Genomic DNA, 21196 nt, shown 5'->3' with positions numbered 1-21196 from the left:
AAGTTACAGCAGTAAAACATTTATAACACACCTACAGTACAGTTTAAATTTATTAATTTAAATATAAGTGTACTATAAGGTTAAAGGTAAGATGTTATAGTTAAATATACAGTATATGACAGTTTTATTCTATAGCATATTATTATTATTATTATTATTATTATTAATAGCCTGAAAATAAAAGTCAGTATGAGTATAAAGTAGTTATATAATAACTATGAATAAAATAGCAAATTGTATGTACACACACACACACACACACACACACACACACAAACATAAACTGTAAAATAATATAGTCTATAAAATAAATAAATAAAACAGTGAGTAGTGAATAGTACAATCATATAATAGGCCTAGTATAAGTTGTATAATAATATAATATAATATAATATAATATAATATAATATAATATAATATAATATAATATAATATAATTATTTAATATGCAGAAGAGTACAGTCTCTTGGAAATGCAGAAAACAGACCATGGCTTTCTTCAGACTTCCATGAGGTTTGTGCTGTCCTGGTTCTACTGGCTAAAATGGGCAAAATATAAATGAGCCACGATTATATGACAAGCTCTTCGGAGATGATCTCATAAACTATAAAATAAGCTCAGACTTCATAAGAATCATGTAAGCTTTATATCATTTCTTATAAACTTTGGTGGCTAACTAATGTAAACATAATGTTATAATGACAAAATAAAACCAAAAAACAACTATTCAGACTTACATGTGAAAGGTCATTTCCAGAGAAATCTTTAGAATTTTACGACGATTTGTAAAACCTCAAAACAGTCAGGGAATCCGGGATCTGTGTTCAGTCCACTTATGAGAGTTACGGCAAGTTGCCCGGACCAATATGGCGGCGCCGTTGACGTACGATCCGGATCCAACGGCAAATGAGGCGTCTAGGTATTTTATATGTTTATGGACTTTTGTTTTGACGGCGATGTGGCCCGGAAGTGCTTCATTCACACTGCCAACATTACACTCGGCTAGTTGACGATCAGTGTCGGTCGATGCTGCGGAATAGGTGGCAAACTAGATGGGTTTACCGCGACAAAATAATCTCGCCTATTTAGGAATCACGATGTCATTAAGCGCAGCCTGAGATCAGAGAAGTAGACTATGACAGACATTCACGAATCTGTTGATTTAACGTTATGTGTTTACGCGCAGACCGATTGTTATGATTTTAGCTAAGCGTAACGTGACCCTGTGTGATTAAAGTCGATCTGTTCAGTGTACCAAAAGCTCCAGACCGACTCTGCAGCAGATCAGTAGTGGATGTTCGTGTTTAATCGTGTGATTTGTAAGGGTAGATGCATACAACTGACTAGCTAACCGGCTAATACACCAATCCAAGTAAGAAGTCTCTGCTGGGACCATACATCGGCCGATTGTAACGTTGCAGGATTTGTTGTTAAACTCTAAAGTGATCCTCGAACTGAGACAGCGGTGTATCTTGAGCTGAAATGGATGACTTCAGCTCCATCAGTCTGCTGTCTCTGGCTATGCTAGTCGGCTGCTATGTGGCTGGAACTATTCCCCTGGCTGTCAACTTCTCTGAGGTGAGCCTTCACTTGAGCTGAACATGTCTCCAGTAGTTTATTTAGGACAGGTGTGTTTAGTACTCAGTCCATGAGAGCTCTCTGGGGAAATAACTGTGTCTGAGAAGATAAGTTTAGTCGCCCATCACGCTCAGGAGCAGGGCTGAGATGTACATGAAGATTGAGCACTCTTGATTTAAACTACAAAATAGTTTAAATGTTGAATGTGATATCAACTGTAAGTTTATACTGTAGACAAACCATGTTTAACTTGCCACCTACGTTGTATTTATTAAAATAAAATTAAACACGTAACAAAAAACAAAAAACATTTAATATCTATACAATGGACAAGCTATGCTGTATGTTTTGTGAACCATCAAAACGTGTTTTAGTTGCTAAAGCAGAAAAGTAGAAGGTCTGAATTTAAAATTCTGAACATACTAACCTTTTTGAATACCATAAATATTATTTTTCCAAACTTTGCATGCCTGTAACTCTAAAAGTATTCACGACGTTTTAATATCCTTCTAGTTTATCATTCTTAATAAACTTTCCTTTTAAAATCTTAATTTCCAAGGCCCCATATAGTTCATTCCTGTAGACATGGGGATTTCAGAGCAGCCCCATTTTTCCCATTTCACATTCCCATTTTCAGTGATCGAAAACCAAATGTGGTTCACTTTGCATACAGCTGATGATACTTACTGCATTTAAAGAGGAATGTTTAAACTAGAAATGCATCTTGTTTCTTCTACCGGATGCCTGTGGACTCACTGCTCGATTCCAGCCCAAGTCAATCGGGACAGATGCGGCAGCCGTTCTATTTGAATTGGTTCATTTAAAATAAAACAGAAGTTATATAGAAAGTATATATAAAACGTAACATTTAGTGAAATTACATTTGCATTTATTTATACTTGGATACTGTAGAAACAAACACTCAGGTGACACTTTATAATTTACAATAAGGTTTCATTTGTTAACATTAGTTACCTACCTTACATAACTTAACATGGCACATACATAATAAAAACCTTAGTTAACTGTAGTTAATATATAAACCTAGTTAATTTCAACATTTACTAATACATTATTAAGAACAAACGTTGTGCCTGTTGACATTGAAGTTTTAAATTTAAACACATTTTAAAGTTTTAAAAATTAAACACATTTTGTATTTTAATTTATTTATCTAATCATTTACTACTATTACCACCATGGATCATTTCTGAGTGAAACAGTGAGTACTTTTTTCCTTGGTCGTTGCCAATTTTCAAATCGCTCAGGATTTATGGTTGCTGTGGTGTAACATGTCTTTCCACTTCTTAATTCAGCGACCTCTTTGTTTGGGAGCTTTCATTTCTGCACCTGTAAAGAGCAAATAATATGCAAGTACCTATTTTGAAAAGTATAATGTAAAGGCATCGACATGAACTACATTAAATTTATGTTGTAGCCATGTACGTGTTGTTTGACAGACTATTTACAGCACTAACTGCAATGACAGCACAATAAGTGGCTGTGCCCAGCATAATTAATATTTAGTGTGTAGCATGCTAATTAAAGAGAGATGAAAATCATTTAGTCCCGTTCATACTGTCCGTACCTGACAAACTTGTCGGTTTTGATTACCTGCATTCTTCAAAGTGTTTTTTAAATAATGCAAAAAAACAAAAGTCAGAGGTTTGGTAAAACGTTTATGACAGAATTCTGGTTAACTATGCATTGAAGTACATTAATAAACACTAGTGTTGGGCGATATGGTAATTTTTCAAATCGTCAGCCCGTGAGATCGATGATACACGATATTATCGTGCATGGGTGGAGCAAGAGATAGACTCTTTGTTCTTGTCAGAGCATAACTATTTGGTATTTTAAACTGTGCAGGTGTGTGAAAGAGATCCTATGGAATCACCAATAATCGAAAAAAAATACTTTCAAACATACTGATAAACTAACGTTAAATATAAAAATACTGTATTTAAAACAGCTAGTTCATATATAGTCGGACGCAACTGTCATATCGCATGTCCTGTAAAAAACTTGCAGCATCTCCGCACGGAAGTTATCAGTCTAAATGTTCTGCAAAATCTGTCAATGGTGAAAATCAATAGTAGATTTAATTTAAAGTCCAACAGTTTAACACTAATGTTGGACATAAACGAACACGTTAAATATAAAGTATTTAAAAGTGGTAAGTTCATATATTTGGAGTAAAGTTCAATTGAACTGATGCATCAGTCATACAGTGCTCCATAAGCGGACAATATTTAATGTGCAACCCTATTTTAAATTTTTTTGTTTGTTTGTTTTTACATTAATCACAGATATTTTGTTTTTGACATTTAACGTGTAGTTAACATTATAAGATACTGTAAAGGTCTTAAGTAAAGTTTAAAACAATTTTATGTTAATTATTGCTATATTAATGTAACCATCTATGACAGAACCGAGCCGACTCATTGCCAGAAGTGGCCAGTACTCTCCAGCCAGACTCGGGCCGGTTAGGGTGAACAGTAATCGGTCAAGTGCTTTACAGCCGCATCACAAACACATGCGTGAGAGCGAGCTGCGGGCCACACTCGGCCCAGATAACACTCGCCGATGCCGAGTCTGAGCCAGAGGCACCGCAGGGCATCCAAGCTTGGGCCGATTACTACAAACTATCTGGGTCTCAAAGGTGTATTTGTAAGAATCAATGTTTGAATCAGTTTTATGGATATTTGGAAGATGGAATTTTGTTGATTTTAACCACTTCTGAAGCTACCAAGAGTTCAAATACAGAGTTATTGTAACTATACGTTACCACATTGACATCCTGATATCTTTGAGACTGAACTATATAGGGCCTTAAAAAAGAAGACTCCAAATAAAAAAAAAAAAAATCATAATCTTAAGAACAAGAGTCTAAAATGACATTGAGTTTAACACTTCTTGAATTAAAGACTTAAACTTAGGAATTTTTTTTGTGTTTGTTTTTGGCACTCAGAAAGGTGTATTGTATTCAATTGATTTGATTGACGGAAACAAGATACATTTCAAGTTTCGGTATTATTAGTTCTTCAGACATTCCTCTTTAAACACTGTAATTATCTGGGCCCGTATTCACAAAACGTTTTATCTTACCACTAAGAGTTCTCCTAAATAGCAGTAAAAGCTTTTAGCTTAGAGTTTTCTCTTAAAACCTATTCACAAAGCTGCTGAGACAAATTTAAATTAGGAATAGACAGAAGTCTTAAGCTAAGAGTAAGGGCAGGGTTGACCTTGTTGCTATGGATGATGTCAGCATACTTACTAACTATGCACATGGTGATTGGCTGATAGTCTCTGTCAGAGATTTATTCACAGAAATATTGTAGAGCGCAATATTATGTTGCCATATTCAAATAAAGGTTTTAAAATAAAAATGTTAATTGCCACATTCAAATAAATATTTTAAAATGCAGACTAAGAGTCACTAATAAAACAAGTAGGCTATACAGGTCCTTCTCAAAAAATTAGCATATTGTGAAAAAGTTCATTATTTTCCATAATGTAATGATAAAAATTAAACTTTCATATATTTTAGATTCATTGCACACCAACTGAAATATTTCCAGGTCTTTTATTGTTTTAATATTGATGATTTTGGCATACAGCTCATGAAAACCCAAAATTCCTATCTCAGAAAAATTAGCATATTTCATCCGACCAATAAAAGAAAAGTGTTTTTAATACAAAAAAAGTCAACCTTCAAATAATTATGTTCAGTTATGCACTCAATACTTGGTCGGGAATCCTTTTGCAGAAATGACTGCTTCAATGCGGCGTGGCATGGAGGCAATCAGCCTGTGGCACTGCTGAGGTGTTATGGAGGCCCAGGATGCTTCGATAGCGGCCTTAAGCTCATCCAGAGTGTTGGGTCTTGCGTCTCTCAACTTTCTCTTCACAATATCCCACAGATTCTCTATGGGGTTCAGGTCAGGAGAGTTGGCAGGCCAATTGAGCACAGTAATACCATGGTCAGTAAACCATTTACCAGTGGTTTTGGCACTGTGAGCAGGTGCCAGGTCGTGCTGAAAAACGAAGATCTTCATCTCCATAAAGCTTTTCAGCAGATGGAAGCATGAAGTGCTCCAAAATCTCCTGATAGCTAGCTGCATTGACCCTGCCCTTGATAAAATACAGTGGACCAACACCAGCAGCTGACATGGCACCCCAGACCATCACTGACTGTGGGTACTTGAAACTGGACTTCAGGCATTTTGGCATTTCCTTCTCCCCAGTCTTCCTCCAGACTCTGGCACCTTGATTTCCGAATGACATGCAAAATTTGCTTTCATCCGAAAAAAAAAAAGTACTTTGGACCACTGAGCAACAGTCCAGTGCTGCTTCTCTGTAGCCCAGGTCAGGCGCTTCTGCCGCTGTTTCTGGTTCAAAAGCACACGCCTGTGCACGGTGGCTCTGGATGTTTCTACTCCAGACTCAGTCCACTGCTTCCGCAGGTCCCCCAAGGTCTAGAATCGGTCCTTCTCCACAATCTTCCTCAGGGTCCGGTCACCTCTTCTTGTTGTGCAGCCTTTTTTTGCCACACTTTTTCCTTCCCAGACTTCCCACTGAGGTGCCTTGATACAGCACTCTGGGAACAGCCTATTCGTTCAGAAAATTTCTTTCTTCATGTGTCTTACCCTCTCGCTTGAGGGTGTCAATGATGGCCTTCTGGGTTAAGCTCTTACCCATGATTGCGGTTTTGAGTAATGAACCAGGCTGGGAGTTTTTAAAAGCCTCAGGAATCTTTTGCAGGTGTTTAGAGTTAATTAGTTGATTCAGATGATTAGGTTAATAGCTCGTTTAGAGAACCTTTCATGATATGCTAATTTTTTGAGATAGGAATTTTGGGTTTTCATGAACTGTATGCCAAAATCATCAGTATTAAAACAATAAAAGACCTGAAATATTTCAGTTGGTGTGCAATGAATCTAAAATATTTGAAAGTTTAATTTTTATCATTACATTATGGAAAATAATGAACTTTTTCACAATATGCTAATTCTTTGAGAAGGACCTGTATATTCAGCTAATTGTCAGCCTCTTAAATGCATGCATTTAGTCAGTATGCATTAGGGCTGCCCTCGACTAAAGATTTTTCTGGTCGACTAGTAGTAGTTAATTTTAATTATTAGTCGACTATTAGTCACACTTTTATTAATAAAGCATATAAATCATAATAATGAGCCTTTAATTGCTTACATAGCCTAATAAGCGATCAACAAAACAACAAAAAACAAAAAAGGCTTGCCACAGCGCACCGGCAAATATTATAATTATTAATGTGTTAGGGAAAAACAGCAAGTACTCTGCATTAATGTTTTAATAATTTGTTACATTAGTGTTTTCTGTTTTCTGTTTAAGAGATGAAGTCGGCGACACTGACTTGTCGTCTCCGCAGTATGCGCCTGATGCTTGTTTAATACGGATAACATAATCTGAGAATATTGGCCTTTTATTGTGGCCAGCCTAAGCCACACCTGTGCAATAATCATGCTGTCTAATCAGCATCTTGATATGCCACACCTGTGAGGTGGATGGATTACCTTGGCAAAGGAGAAGTGCTCACTAACACAGATTTAGACAGATTTGTGAACAATATTTGAGAGAAATAGGCCTTTTATGTACATAGAAAAAATCTTAGATCTTTGAGTTCAGCACATGAAAAATGGGGGCAAAAACAAAAGTGTTGCGTTTATAATTTTATTTAGTGTAGTTTTAACGTGATTTGGTCTTTAGATATTCTTCTTTTTTTAAAAAATAAGCTGTATGCAAAGTGACCCACATTTGGTTTTTGACCACTGAAAAATAAGAATAATTTACCAATTTATTCATGGAGCCACATTAAGATCTCCATATCTTTGGGACTGAACCATTGAGGGCCTTTAAAACGAAGATACCAAAAGGAATGTTTGTTAAGAACCAGAATCTAAAATGATTAAGATGTCTTTAATACATCTTGAAATTTTCTTTTTTTTTTCTTCTTTTTTTTTTTTTTTAACTGTCACTGTTGGTATAATGAAACAAGATTTTACTGATAGACCTACCAATCTCTGTGTAAAAATAAATTGGTCCTGCCACCTTTCTAAAGCCATTTTACACCCTTCTAATTTGGCTCCAAATCTCAGGTGAAAACTGTCATTCTGACCCCCCTCTACAAAATAGTGGATTACTCAGTAAATGCACGTCTGTGACATGTAATATTTTGGTTTTCATCACTATATACTAGGGATGCATCGATCCGATACTCAGGATCGGTATCGGCTCCGATACTGGCATTTTCTGCAGATGGGGTATCAGTCAGACGAGACCGATCCAAATCCAATATTGTGCGTATACTATTCTGTGTTATTCATGAGCCCCACGAAAGGCACAAAAACATGATAAAGCATCAAAAAAATTTCATGCACTAATTTTAAGTGTTCTGAAGCTCCATAGTTCAATGTGAGATACAGATTAATATTTAAGTCATTAAATTCAAGTTCACATAAACTCTTTTCTCTGCTGCGGTAGATAGTCAAAACAATGAAACACTCTTCAAGAGTGCAAAGTAACAGGTTTAAAACTGTTAAAAGAAAAGGCTCAGTAAACTTATGCACAGATTTTTAATACACTACGTAGTGCTGGGCGGTTTGACCAAAAATTTATATCACAGTTTTTTTCAAAATTATGCCGTTTTGCCGTTTTATGTCACTACGTATCAATATTGCTTCCCTTTGTAGTAACTTTTCTATGCGGACTCGGAGGGCTACGCAGCCTGTGCACTGTGACTCTGTGTTGTTTCAAGCACATCATTCTGCGCACAGGATGCACATAAGCGCTTTCTGCCGCTCTGTATTGGAGCCTTTAGTATTAAAATACTTTTCTGCGCAGTGAAAGATTATTATAAGTCTTTCTTGTTCTGTTCTATTAATCATATGTTGCTGCCTTCATTACTGTACTATACATTTAAAAGAAATGTCTTTTAATTTCATAGAATATATTTATATATAAATGTATTTACTTGTTTTTTCATGAATGTATTTTACAACAATAGAAAGAGCAGTGTGTTACATTTTACCAGATTTAGACATTCACTTTTATTTGTAAATAAAATTTTCACTAGATTTTATGAAATTATTGTGCACCTGCAATTTTTCTAGAGTATCTGTTGCCGCTGAATTATCCACTAACCTAGTTTATAATAGTATTTTTGTCGTAGATTATGATTATATATTTTTTCATTTGTTATTTTTCATTAAAATTAAGTTGTCTATATGTAGTAGATTGTGTTTAACACACAAAAGAGTGACGATCAGAGAACACAGAGAAGTGTAGAAATTCTACATTTATTTAAAAAAAAACCCTGTGCTGGTATCCGATTGGATTTTTATCGGCAGATACTCAGAATTTTTGGTATCGGATCAGTTCTGAAAAAACTGTATCATTGTATCCCTACTATATACGTTTGTCTTTCCACAGAAAAAAAAAAAAATTAACACAATCAAAAATTTGAGCTGGGGACCTCTGGTTGAGTTGACATGGAATGACCCTTCTGTGAAATATTATTACTAGTGATCGACCGATATATCACCAAAGCCGATATATCAGCTGATATATGGCATTTTTCAAATATCGGCATCAGCCAATAAATTTTTCTGCTTGGCCGATGCGTTCGAGGCAGGCATTTATTTTGACATAGCTGAGAGCATTATAATACATTCTCATTTGCCGTCAGCATTAAGCAAATACGCATTTATATCATTTAAACAAATATTTGAATGACTAATGAACATTTAATATTAGAAACCTTGCAAACTTAAGGCTGATTTATACTTCTGCGTCGAAACGTATGGCGTAGCCTGATGTGCACCTCTCCAAAAATGTCATAGCGCGTCAAACTTACGCGGACCGCAAGGCCTGCGATTGGTCTGCTAATACCACTCCCTCCATATGTGTTAGAGTTTTGTGTGTGTTTTTTGCACTTTAATATATTTTAATGTTACACCTTCTTATTTAAAATAAAACAAAGCAAAGATCAAGTGTCTTATCAATTATTATAAAACGTAGCATTACATCACTTTGTTGTTCGCGACAAACAGTTGTTCTGTCATGGTACGTTACAAGTCCTTGTGGAGATTGAAAGAATGCCATCTTCTGCTGTTCCGTTGTCATCTCTTTTTTTTTTTTTTTTTTTTTATAAATTATCTGTTCTTTGATATTATTTGCCGCAGTCACGGCTGATGCTTCTCCGACAGGCTGCTTCTTCTTCGCCTTTTGTCGTGGTACTGCGGGTAACACAAGCAACATGCCCATGGACACTGTAGACTAGCGGTTTGCATTTGTACTACACGTCAACGCGGACAACAACGCAAAAGTATAAATGAAGACCGACGCACAGCCTACAGTGTAGAGGCTACTGCGTATGTCCGACGCAGAAATATAAATCAGCCTTTAGTCGAATCCAGCTGTGAGATCTTGTGAAGTGTGCATTTTTATCCAGCATGATCGCAAGTTCTCTGTGTGACGGTCGGTCCATGTTAATTGAATGCTAAACTTAAACTCGTGATTTCAAATTATGCTGTGCTTTATGCATTCGCCCACTGTCATATTCATGTCATTTTTTTCTGCGCTGTATGTAAAATGAGTGTTACCCTGGCTTTATTTGAAAAATATGATCCCTACTGCACACAAACTTCCCAGAATACTGAGTGCCCTGTTGGTTATAGTGTTTGCTTCCTTTTTAATTATATTTTATTAAATATTTATTTATTTGTGAAAAATACGTTGTCATCTGATTATTTTACACATTTATTTTTTAATACATTGTCAAATGATTTCAAATTTCTTAAATATTAATTTCAAATTTTTAAAAATGATATTGCCTATTGGTCCTCCTGTTTTCCAAGATATCGGCATTGTCATCGGCTGTCAAAAAAACAATATCGGTCAACCACTAATTACAATTTAAAATAACAGTTTTTAATATACTTTAAAATGTAATTCATTTCTGTAATGGCAAAACTGAATTTTCAGCAGCCATTACTTCAGTTTTTAGTGTCACCTGATTCTTCAGAAATCATTATAATATTGTAGTTTGTTGCTCAAGAAACCTTCTCATTATTATCAGTGCCTTAAACAAAAAATAAATAAATAAATAAATAATAATCATAAAAATTTACTTTTAATGTTACGTATAAGCTAAAGCTGATGATCTCAAAATTGCTAAACATTTAAATTTATCTGCCTGGCCATTTTATTGCTCTGTCTGTGGTGATTAATGCCCTTTGGGTTTGAATGAGCGCAGTGATACCAGCATGCTTGTCTTGATGAATATATTTTTAAGCTATTTTTAATGATATCCAGCTTATGCACATTAAGTTGACCTGATATCAACCCCACCTAAATACATCATTTTGTGACCTAAATACAAGTTTTTGTGATAACTGTTCTTCAGGAGAAGCTGAAGTTGGTGACAGTGTTGGGAGCCGGGCTGTTGTGTGGCACTGCACTGGCTGTCATTATTCCAGAGGGAGTTCATGCACTCTATGAGGAAATGCTGGAAGGTGAGATTAGAGTTTACGCTTCAGTTGATGCATTTGATTCCTTCTCTATTTTATGCAGGAGGTATTTCAAAAATTAGGGCTATGGGTGTGCAATATCACGATTTTTGATCGTGGATGATTAAAATATCTCTATGATCTGCTTTCGAAGAAGTGAAGTATGTTGTGTTATGTTTTATTTAAATATTTGTTCATTCATTTTCTTGAATGCTACTGCTAAATAAACCTACTGTTTGTTTGTTTTTGTTGTTGTTGTTTTTTTTGTCCTATGTGTATTTGTAATGCGTATCTTTGTTCTTATTTTTTAATAACAGAAATAAAATAATAACAAAGATATTTATCTTTGCTCATTTTGGCCTAAATATCTGCCAATCTTTTTTTTATTTTATATTTTGTTACTTTGTAAATCTTTGATTTTTAAATAGGAAATTAGTTTTGAAAATAGTAAAACCAACATGACAAGGAATCGTGATAAAATCAAGAGTCGTGATTTTCCTGAAAAAAAAAAAAAAAAAAAAAAAAGATATTTTTGGCATATCGCCCACCTCTAAGTTGGGCAAAGTTCTTCATTCCTAAATCCTTATCCAGTCCCTCCAACTTTTTCTGTTAAATTCAGTAATTTAATATCTTTTTTTTTTTTTTTTTTAAATAATTGTTTGCTTTCCTACATTATGAAACTTTTAGTTTTACACATGGGGGAAACCTATGAAGGATGAACAAATATCGTCACATTAAAAATAACTTTCAAATTTGGTAATACTTAAAGCTTTGAAGCTCTGAAAAAATTTGTGTATAACATAAAAAAACCAAAAAAACATAACACCACTTCCACAACAAGTTCCTCCAGTATTACTACTAAATCATCCTTGGTGAATGGTGGTGATTTGTGTTTACAGAACAGTGTTTTGCCTGGTTTCCACATCAGTGGCGTTTGTTCTAAAATCTGTAGCTTTAACAGAATTCGGCGCCGAATTTGAATGCTTCTCACGAGATTTCACAGAGATGTTATTGATTCTGTGTCAAATTCGACTGCGTTCTTCACACTGTATCTCCCAGCGCTGTGTCTACTGGTGTCACGTGATCGAGATCAGCCCGCAGCTCTGGCTCGAGCAGAAAAACGGTCGGCGCTGCGTAGCCCAAACTAGTAGCATGGATCCGTTCTGCTTTCAGTTCGTTTATCCAATGTAGCTCTTGTAAATCAATCATGATGAGAACGCACGGCTGTTCGTTCCATTTTTGGAACTGAGAAACAACCTTTCTTTGACTGAATGCGCATTGCAATAATGTCACGGGACGCGTCTAAGCCCAAATTCTGCAGAAAATTTGCGGTAATTATGAAAATTTTCTAGCTATAAATTCAGATAAATCCAACCACTACATATCTATATATATTAATCCTTACAAATGCTCTCATCATTCCACTACAAACCAACAAAAAAAAACAAGAGGCAGGCTATTAAACTATAGGCAGGCTACTTTTATTTTATTAATAAAAAAAAAGTTATAGTTAGCTTTACTATAAGCTACTAATGAAATGTAGCTGACTCTTTGCAGAGATTTGAATTATTAAATGGATCAAACTATATGAGGTTAATCCAGTAGTAAATGAAAGAAGTAATTACTTTTTTGAAAAAAAAAAAAAAATATATATATATATATATATATATATATATATATATATATATATATATATATATATATATATATATATATATATATATATATATATATTTATTTATTAAAATATGTCGAATTGGACAATCAAGACTCACTCATTCATATTTATTGATAGGAGATGAGAAACCAGTCTGTGACTTATGTAAGAATTTTTTTGTGTAAAACATATTTTAATAGAATATCCTATTTTAAATGATATTAGACAACGACATTATTCAAGAAATATACAAAATTATTATTTATATTTTTTTAAAGTCTCTCCTGGAAGAATTTTAGAATTTTTATCACTGCTTTAACTGGAAGATTGTGTATGATTCTTATCAGCAGTTGTTTCTTGTATGTTTTTGTGCAATGATTATTTCTTAAGAAAATGTTATAATATTGTAAATGATGTATTGAAATAATATTGTTAATGTTGCCATGGATATAGCTGATATGGCGTTAAAACATAAATAATTATATTAAATGGATCTGAATATGTAACTAAAATAATTTAGTTAGACCTGCATTATTTGATGAATCTTTATTAGTGACATCATCAAGCAATCAAGGCTTTTATATATATATATATATAATATACAGATGAATCTTTATTAGTGACATATATCAAGCATATATATATATGCATATATGCATATATATATATATATATATATATATAAATTGTACACTACTAAATACATGTTTGGGGTGATTTTTTTTAAATGGTTTTGAAAGAAGTCCATTATAAACACCAAGGCTGCAAATTTTTTTAATGGTTTTGAAAGGAGTCTTTTATGCTCACCAAGGCTGCATTTATTTGATCAAAAATGCAATAGGGTCAAAGACGTTAAAAAGTGTGCATCAAAAGAAATTTATAAAAGTGATTTTATATCCATATAAAGCACATTACATGTAAGTAAAGTGTCTACTTTTAGATTAGATTAGATTCAACTTTATTGTCATTATGCAGAGTACAAGTACAGAGCTAATGAAATGCAGTTAGCATCTAACCAGAAGTGCAAGAATAAATTGTTTTATATACAGATAAGTGCAGAGTAAGTGAAGCTATGATTTACAGTATGTACAGTGGAGTTGCTATATACAATATTAAGCAGAGTATGTACAGAATTTAAATAGTGTGCAATGTGAGGGTTATATGTATATTATGAACAGCAGCAACATAAGAACAGTGGTAATAAATACAGTTGGTTGTGTGTACAATAGTATTGTTAAACAATGTATTCTATGCAAGATATCAGTAGTGCAATAATATTTTTATAGAAATAGTTTACTGTGCTTTGTACAGTAACAATGTTAGACAGTGTAATAGCTTGAACGATGTGCAAAATATGAGTAGTGCAAATACATGTTTGTAAAGTACTGTGACCAAGCAGTAAGAGAGCAGGTGCAGGTTAGATTGGTGGTGTGGAGTGGAATTCAGAAGGGTCTACTAATGCGAGAGCGTAGGCTTCTGTAACGCCTGCCGGATGGAAGGAGGGTAAAAAATCCATGGTTAGGGTCCGAGGCATCCTTGATGATTTTTCTTGCTCTGCCCAGGCAGCGCTTGTGATAAATGTTCTCAGTGGTAGTTAACTGGGTGCCGGTGATCCGTTGGGCAGTTTTCACCACCTGCTGGAGTGCTTTGCGGAACAATTGCTGTGCCACACTAAGATGCCGTTTGTGAGTATGCTCTCAATGGTATAGCGGTATAATTCCACAAGGATCCTGGGACTCGGGTAAGAAGTTAAGGCACTGAGGTGAGGTCATCAGAGTTGTGGATGACAAGGAACTTGAAACTCGACACACGCACCACTACAGCTCCGTTGATGTAGATGGGGGCATGCATGACTCCTAGTTTATGGGTTGAACGACTTCTGATTTTTTTTAAAGTCGACTTTTATGTGTTGAAAGTCGAGTTAAAGTCGACTAGTCACTGATGACGTCATTAATGAACAAATAAGTCTGGAGCTGTGACAAACCCCTTGTGCATAGCTATGGCATATGACACAGCACTGCCCACATGGCTATTGCTCCTATAACAGCTAAATTGTATCAGTTCTTTCACCTTTGGGTCGTTCTATTTCTCACAGATTTCTGCTTGTTCTAAATCAGATATAGATAAAGTAGCACAGTAAAGATTACATATATATGAATCCATTCATGAGAGCGATTGCGTGTGTGAATTAATTCTACATGCCAGCATCTCTCTAGTAGTAGTGACGCTGTGGGATTTAGTTAAGAAATATATGCTTGAACTTTTTAGTTTCTAAGCTATTTTATTGAGAAATCACAGAACAGTGTTGACAGTACATTTCTGCGCTGAATGATTCTGTGTGCGCGAGATCAGTGCATGACATACGAGCTACTCCCTGTAGTCTATGTGTGTGCGTTACAGTGCAGCAGCGCATTAGATTAGAACGGCGATTAACTTACCTGTACTATAAGCTGTTTAGAATGTGCATTCTCCCGTTCAGTTTAGAGCATTCAGTAATATAATCACACATGTCTTGTTGAGCTTTCGGAGTATACATTTATTTGTCATTTTAACTGTTTGGAAACAGAGCGTAAATGTAGAAGTCCTTCAAAGATTTCTTATCCTGTTGCGCCCTCTATAGGACCAGCGACTAGTCGACGTCATGGCAGAGCATTGAAGTCGATTAGTCCGTGCAACCCCTATATTCCGCCTGAAGTCCACAATGATTTCCTTGCTTTTAAGCAATGAAACATCCTTTTAAGGTTTCGAATAAGTTTTTGGAGGATAAAATGTCAAAATTTGGTTGAAATAATGTTACATTGTCATTCAGTGTAACACAATAGTTATGTAAAAATTCAAACATCATGCTTATTCTGACGTGTACATATTAAAATATATAAAAGAATAAAGAAGCATATTAAATTTTATTGTGTTTTAAATAAGTAAAAAAAATCTTACTGATATATGGGCAAAACCTAGGATAGTGGCAAATTTAAAAAATGTAAAATTACATTAAAAACAACAATTTAAAGCAGTATATTACACTTATTGTTTTTTATGCTTAAACCCTTTTTCGTCTTTGACCCAGTAACATTATGAATTATTACAATTTTACGTAATTTATTTTGTTCTATTGTAATATATTTTAAAATATAATTTATTCCTGTCATGGCAAAGCTTTCAGCAGCCATTACTCCAGTCTTCAGTGTTACAGAATAATTCAGAAATCATGCTGATTTGCTGCTCAAGAAACATTTCTTATTATCAGTGTTCAAAACAAAAGTTGTGCAGCCTAATATCTTTGTGGATTTATTTGAAATAGAAAACTTATGTAAAATTACATGTCTTTACTGTCATGTTTGAACAATTTATTGCATCCTTAATTTCTTAAAAATCTTACCGACCCCATACTTTTGATTAATGTTGTACATTTACATAAAATACAATCAGAGTACAGAAGTAGTCACTTTACTATAAACTTCACACTTTACTTTAATTAATTAGTTAGTTTATTTCTTTGTTCATTAACATTATTTGTCCGAACAAAGAAATTTGCTGGAATAATCAAACAGTCTAATACTTCATATGAGAGAGAGCAGGTTTGGATATGAGGCTATGCACAAGTACGGTGTGCCATTAATACAGCTTTTTAGCATTTTGCTAAACCACTAATTGTTGTAACTATAATTAAGTTAGTAGTGCCAAAACCCGTAGTTACTCCCCGTTACAGGCGAATGATTTCTAAAAGCTGTGCTCATTCATGTTTTGTTTTAGGTGCGCACCACCATGGCCACGGGCAGGTGGAGACAGAAGTTTCTGAATCAAAGGTTGTAGAAGCAGTCGTGGGACAGAGCGGGGAACATGGCCACAGTCACGAGCAGCTCCACGCTTATATCGGCGTCTCTCTTGTTCTGGGCTTCGTCTTCATGCTCTTGGTGGATCAGATCGGCAGTTCTCACATGCACAGCAGTGATGGTCGGTGTGACGCTGGCATTTTTTATTTCTACTTGTTGACAAATTAGAATGGTATAAAGTTTCTGAATCTGTTCTCTCCACATTTTTAGATCCAGAAGCTGCAAGGACTGCTAGCTCTAAGGTCACCACCACACTCGGATTGGTCGTTCATGCTGCAGGTAAAAAAATAATAGTGTGAATGAAACATCTTTAGTTGCATTACCAAAACGTTTTCTACGTAATATGTTGTTACTAACTTCAGATCGTATTTGTGTCATATTTATGATGTTAAATCTGATCAATAATCCTATTCTCTCTGTGGCTCCAGCTGATGGTGTTGCTCTAGGAGCCGCTGCATCCACATCTCAGACCAGCGTCCAGCTCATCGTATTTGTGGCCATTATGTTGCATAAGGTACAGTTTTACATTATTTTTCTGTGAATATAGTTCACTCTTGTGATAAATTGTTTGCGCTGTTTTTTATTTGAATTGATTTGTTTAGAAATACCTGCTGAATGACTAAATTTAAATGTATGTTTAAATACTTATTTCCAGATATTTAAAATATGGAATAAGGTTTACATTTTTCTTAATATTTTGAATGAAAGATCAAAAAAGATAAACAGATATATGATTGACAGTATTTGCACTCACATCATCCTTTTCTATTTTCTTCATCTTTGCCACTATTTTCCAATGTCCTGCTTTTTAAAACTAATTGAACTAATTGATGTTTCTGATGGTTTTTTTTTATTTTATAATTTTTTTGTGAATCTGTACTGCTACGCCTTTCATTTTGCTTGGCTTATGTTTTTGTGAACTGTTTAGTTTTTTTAATCTTAAGTTCTTTTTTTATGCTGGTTAAATTTGATTAAGTCTGGTTGCGTCTTGTTTTTCAGGCTCCTGCTGCGTTTGGACTCGTCTCTTTCCTCATGCATGCAGGTTTAGAAAGAAACCGTATCCGGAAACATCTATTGGTCTTTGCCTTGGCTGCTCCTGTTTTGGCCATGCTAACTTACGTAGGACTCAGTCAGGTATATTCCAATAAAAGAATGGAAATATATATTTTTAAAAGAGTGCCTTAATGCCTGCCCACTTTGTCAGCGATGTTGGTAACAGCTACAGTCCCATGAAACATTGTGAATGTTTGTTGCAAAATATGCTGTGTGATTTGCTTACTGTGACTGTCTGATTGGGGGAATGTTTCTGAACAGCATCGTGGGTAATGTAGTTTTTCATAAATTTGCTTAAAAGAAGTATTGTAAAAAATGTTGAAATAATGCAAACATATGGCTTCAACAAAAGTGTATACAATCGTTTAACAACCTCTGGAAATTTCTGAAGGATTTATTATTAAAAATCAGTTTAACAGTCTCTGTGGAAAAATCAAGTTTTGGCTTTTTTAACCAGATTGATGCACTCTATAATATTTTTATTACTAATTTAGTTCATCTTTATTACTTTTTTTGTTAATGACTTGTTTTGATTATGAAAATTTGCCTTATTTTGAATATGACAACCCTGCCACTAATTATTTATTATAATTTTTTTTTTTTTTTATGTTATATCCAGTAATGGCATGAGGTTTAGTGTCATTATTATAACTTCACAGCAATAACTTCAGATGCTTGACCAGGGTTACATAACAAGCATGGAGACCCACACTGTGTTTTTCAGATTCGGCCCGCAGGCTTCCCATCGCCATGGGAACGGCTGAGGTGGCAGAGTGAAGATTACTCACCTCTGGCTCCCCTGCTGTGAAGCACCCCCTAATTGTGTCTCTTTAGACAGCCTGGAAATCACTGAAATGCAGAAAAGCAGTGTGATTTTTCCACTGGGATGCCAACGAGCATCCCTGTAACAATACTGAATATTTAATGTCCACCAAAAAAAAAAACAGAAAAAAAACACGCAGACTGTGTCCTAGATTCACCTGTCATCGAACACTTTTCCTCTTTTCCTTCCAGAGCAGTAAAGAGGCGCTATCTGACGTCAATGCCACTGGCGTGGCCATGCTGTTTTCCGCCGGCACCTTCCTGTACGTTGCCACGGTGCACGTCCTCCCAGAAGTAGGTGGCATGGGTGGCCACAGCCACTCGCCCGGAGGCAGCGCAGGGAATGGACTGAGCAAAGTGGAGGTTGGAGCTCTGGTTCTTGGCTGTCTGATACCTCTGGTGCTGTCCATCGGCCACCAGCACTAGTGCTCTTCACTTGAAGAGCATAGAAGAGGATCTGAAAAGTGTAAATGGGACTTTGAACAGCATTGGTTGAACAACAGCCTCGCCGATGTGGTTTGAATCATGCCTCTGTCAGTTTATTCAAGTTGTCGGTTGGAGTGAAAGCAGGAACATTGCAGTCAGGAGCAAGATTTGAGAAGCGCTTCTGGACTTCTGGAGTGGGCTGCCCTGTCCCTTCATAAAGCCCCGTGGGCTGACAGCTTACGATGATCATACACAAATAAACATGATCATGTGTCCAACTCTTAATTTTATGTTTTCTTCAGTGGTGCTGGTTTAAAAGATTCAGTTGTTGGTGGGTAGTCTTGAATGCTTTAAATTTGGTATTCTTTTAGTTTTTTATATGAAGTATGTCCATGAATCCTTTAAAAGATGAATCAACACAGTTGTGCCCATTCACAATAATAATAAAAAAGTTTAGATACTTTACAAACATTAAATTCATAGTCCTCGAGTAATTATTTTGAGTTTATTGTCTCCCTTTTTCTACAGTATTGATTAGTTATTTTAAACTTTGATCAAATTACACCTTGCCTAAGATAGTCAGTTAAAACTAAAGTTTTCATCAAGAACATGTTTTCTTTGTTTTTAATCCCATGATGTTATACTTTTTTTTTTCTTTTTTTTTTTCTTTTTTTTATGTCGTTTTATTAACGAGATAACAGTTTTACTCTATATTCCATTAATAAATATGCTTCTAAGTTAGTACTGGAACCGATGTGCGGGGCTTTGTTTTCCCCTTCTCACAAACTTTGCTACTGATAAAATTATTCTCTGCTTATAAACTATAGTAATTTCTTCAAAAATGTCATCATGTATATGGTTATTGGACAAATATGACATCTCTCTTGCAGTACAGTTTTAAATATTCAAATCTTTTTATTATTATTATTAAATCACACTTGAAGGTTTGTAGTCCAAAGGCTTGCAGGTGGACATTGTTCTGTTGAGCTCAATGCATGTACAGCTTTATTATTTGACTTTAACCTTTTTTTTTCTTTTTCTTTTCTTTTTTTTTTTTTCAAACCTGACTGGTTGTTTAATCCTGAAAAAAAAAAAAAGGATCTCATTGGTCATTCAGATGTTTTGTACTGTGATGCCTGCTTCGAGCAGAGCATGTGTACTGTAAATATGTATTTTCTGTATAAATGACAAACCAAAATACCCTATTTAAAGAAAATGTGAGGTCAGTTAGAAAGATTATATGGTGGATTCCTGGTTTTGGCACCTAAAGTTTTTAGATTTGAAGGTGTGATCTACGAACAGGAATCCTGGTGTGTTCATCACCAAGTTACAGAACTCAGTGGTTCCCAACCCTGATCCTGGAGGCACCCCAACACTGCATGTTTTGAATGACTTCTTAATCGAACACACCTGATTCAGGTCATCAGCTCATTAGTAAAGACTCCAAGACCTGAAATTGGTGTGTCAGAGAAAGGAGACATGCAAAATGTGCAGTGTTGGGGTGCCTCCAGGACCAGGGTTGGGAACCACTGACTTAACTGTTGCCTCCGAAGCCTAAGAAAATGTTATGAGACTTTTGGGGCCAACATGGACACCAGCAAAAACCTATGGTCCTGGTTTACAAAGTCTGCAGATTTGGGGCCCTCCAGGAATGTGGTTGGGAACCTCTGGTCTGTATGAAAGCTGTGTTAGTGCTTTTAGCTCTATAGCGCCCTCATCTTACCGTAGTGTGCAAGTGCAGCATCAACCTCAATTTGTGAAAGAAACACGAATGAGAGAGACTTAATGCTGATTTGTAGATAATTCTTTTATGACTCCTTTAAAAGGGAAAACTGCATTAGCCTCAATTGAATACTGCGACATGACCTCCTCCTGGAGACTTGGGACAGATATAAAATGGAACTAAATGGTGATCGGTTAGGTGAATTGTTTTGCCATATTGACTTATTTTGACTGATTCTACTCACACTGCCCAAAGCTGTGAGGGAGGGTGGTGGTATTAAGATAGAGATTTTACAAATTGGTGGGATATGATGAATTTAAAGTTTTGGGCTTTTTTGTGATCATTCCACAAGAGGAGTATGCCTTATTTTTCAACTTAAAATGGTCTCAAAATTATCTGTTCATGATTTGAATAAACTTGTTTTCTTTTTTAATGGATGCAAATCTTACTATGTACCTTATTTAGCCTTTTTAATAGCATTTGGAATTGCATTGAGACATATTTTCACATTGTGAATTAATAAAGCAAATAAATGAGAAATAAGCAATCCTTTAAA

At 35.2% G+C, this 21196-nt stretch overlaps 1 protein-coding gene across 1 annotated transcript; it reads left to right on the top strand.

Annotated features, from left to right (window-relative positions):
• The first annotated feature begins 948 nt into the window (after positions 1 to 948).
• On the top strand, positions 949 to 21196 carry LOC109107289 (zinc transporter ZIP9-like). Its single transcript, XM_042774427.1, has 7 exons — positions 949 to 1578; positions 11024 to 11132; positions 16537 to 16737; positions 16827 to 16895; positions 17045 to 17130; positions 17616 to 17750; positions 18684 to 21196. The coding sequence occupies exons 1-7, from the start codon at positions 1483 to 1485 to the stop codon at positions 18915 to 18917; spliced, it is 930 nt and encodes a 309-aa protein (XP_042630361.1). The 5' UTR covers positions 949 to 1482; the 3' UTR covers positions 18918 to 21196.

The sequence above is a fragment of the Cyprinus carpio genome, chromosome A17, assembly GCF_018340385.1.
Source record: "Cyprinus carpio isolate SPL01 chromosome A17, ASM1834038v1, whole genome shotgun sequence".
NCBI lineage: Eukaryota > Metazoa > Chordata > Actinopteri > Cypriniformes > Cyprinidae > Cyprinus > Cyprinus carpio.
This window is presented reverse-complemented; position numbering and strand designations above follow the sequence as displayed.

Bases quoted from the DNA above. Each gene is read 5' to 3' on its own strand.
- LOC109107289 (XM_042774427.1), top strand. From the start codon at position 1,483: ATGGATGACTTCAGCTCCATCAGTCTGCTGTCTCTGGCTATGCTAGTC. The intron at 11,133-16,536 runs GTGAGATTAGAG...GTTTTGTTTTAG, and splicing joins CTATGAGGAAATGCTGGAAG to GTGCGCACCACCATGGCCAC. The intron at 17,131-17,615 runs GTACAGTTTTAC...CTTGTTTTTCAG, and splicing joins TGGCCATTATGTTGCATAAG to GCTCCTGCTGCGTTTGGACT.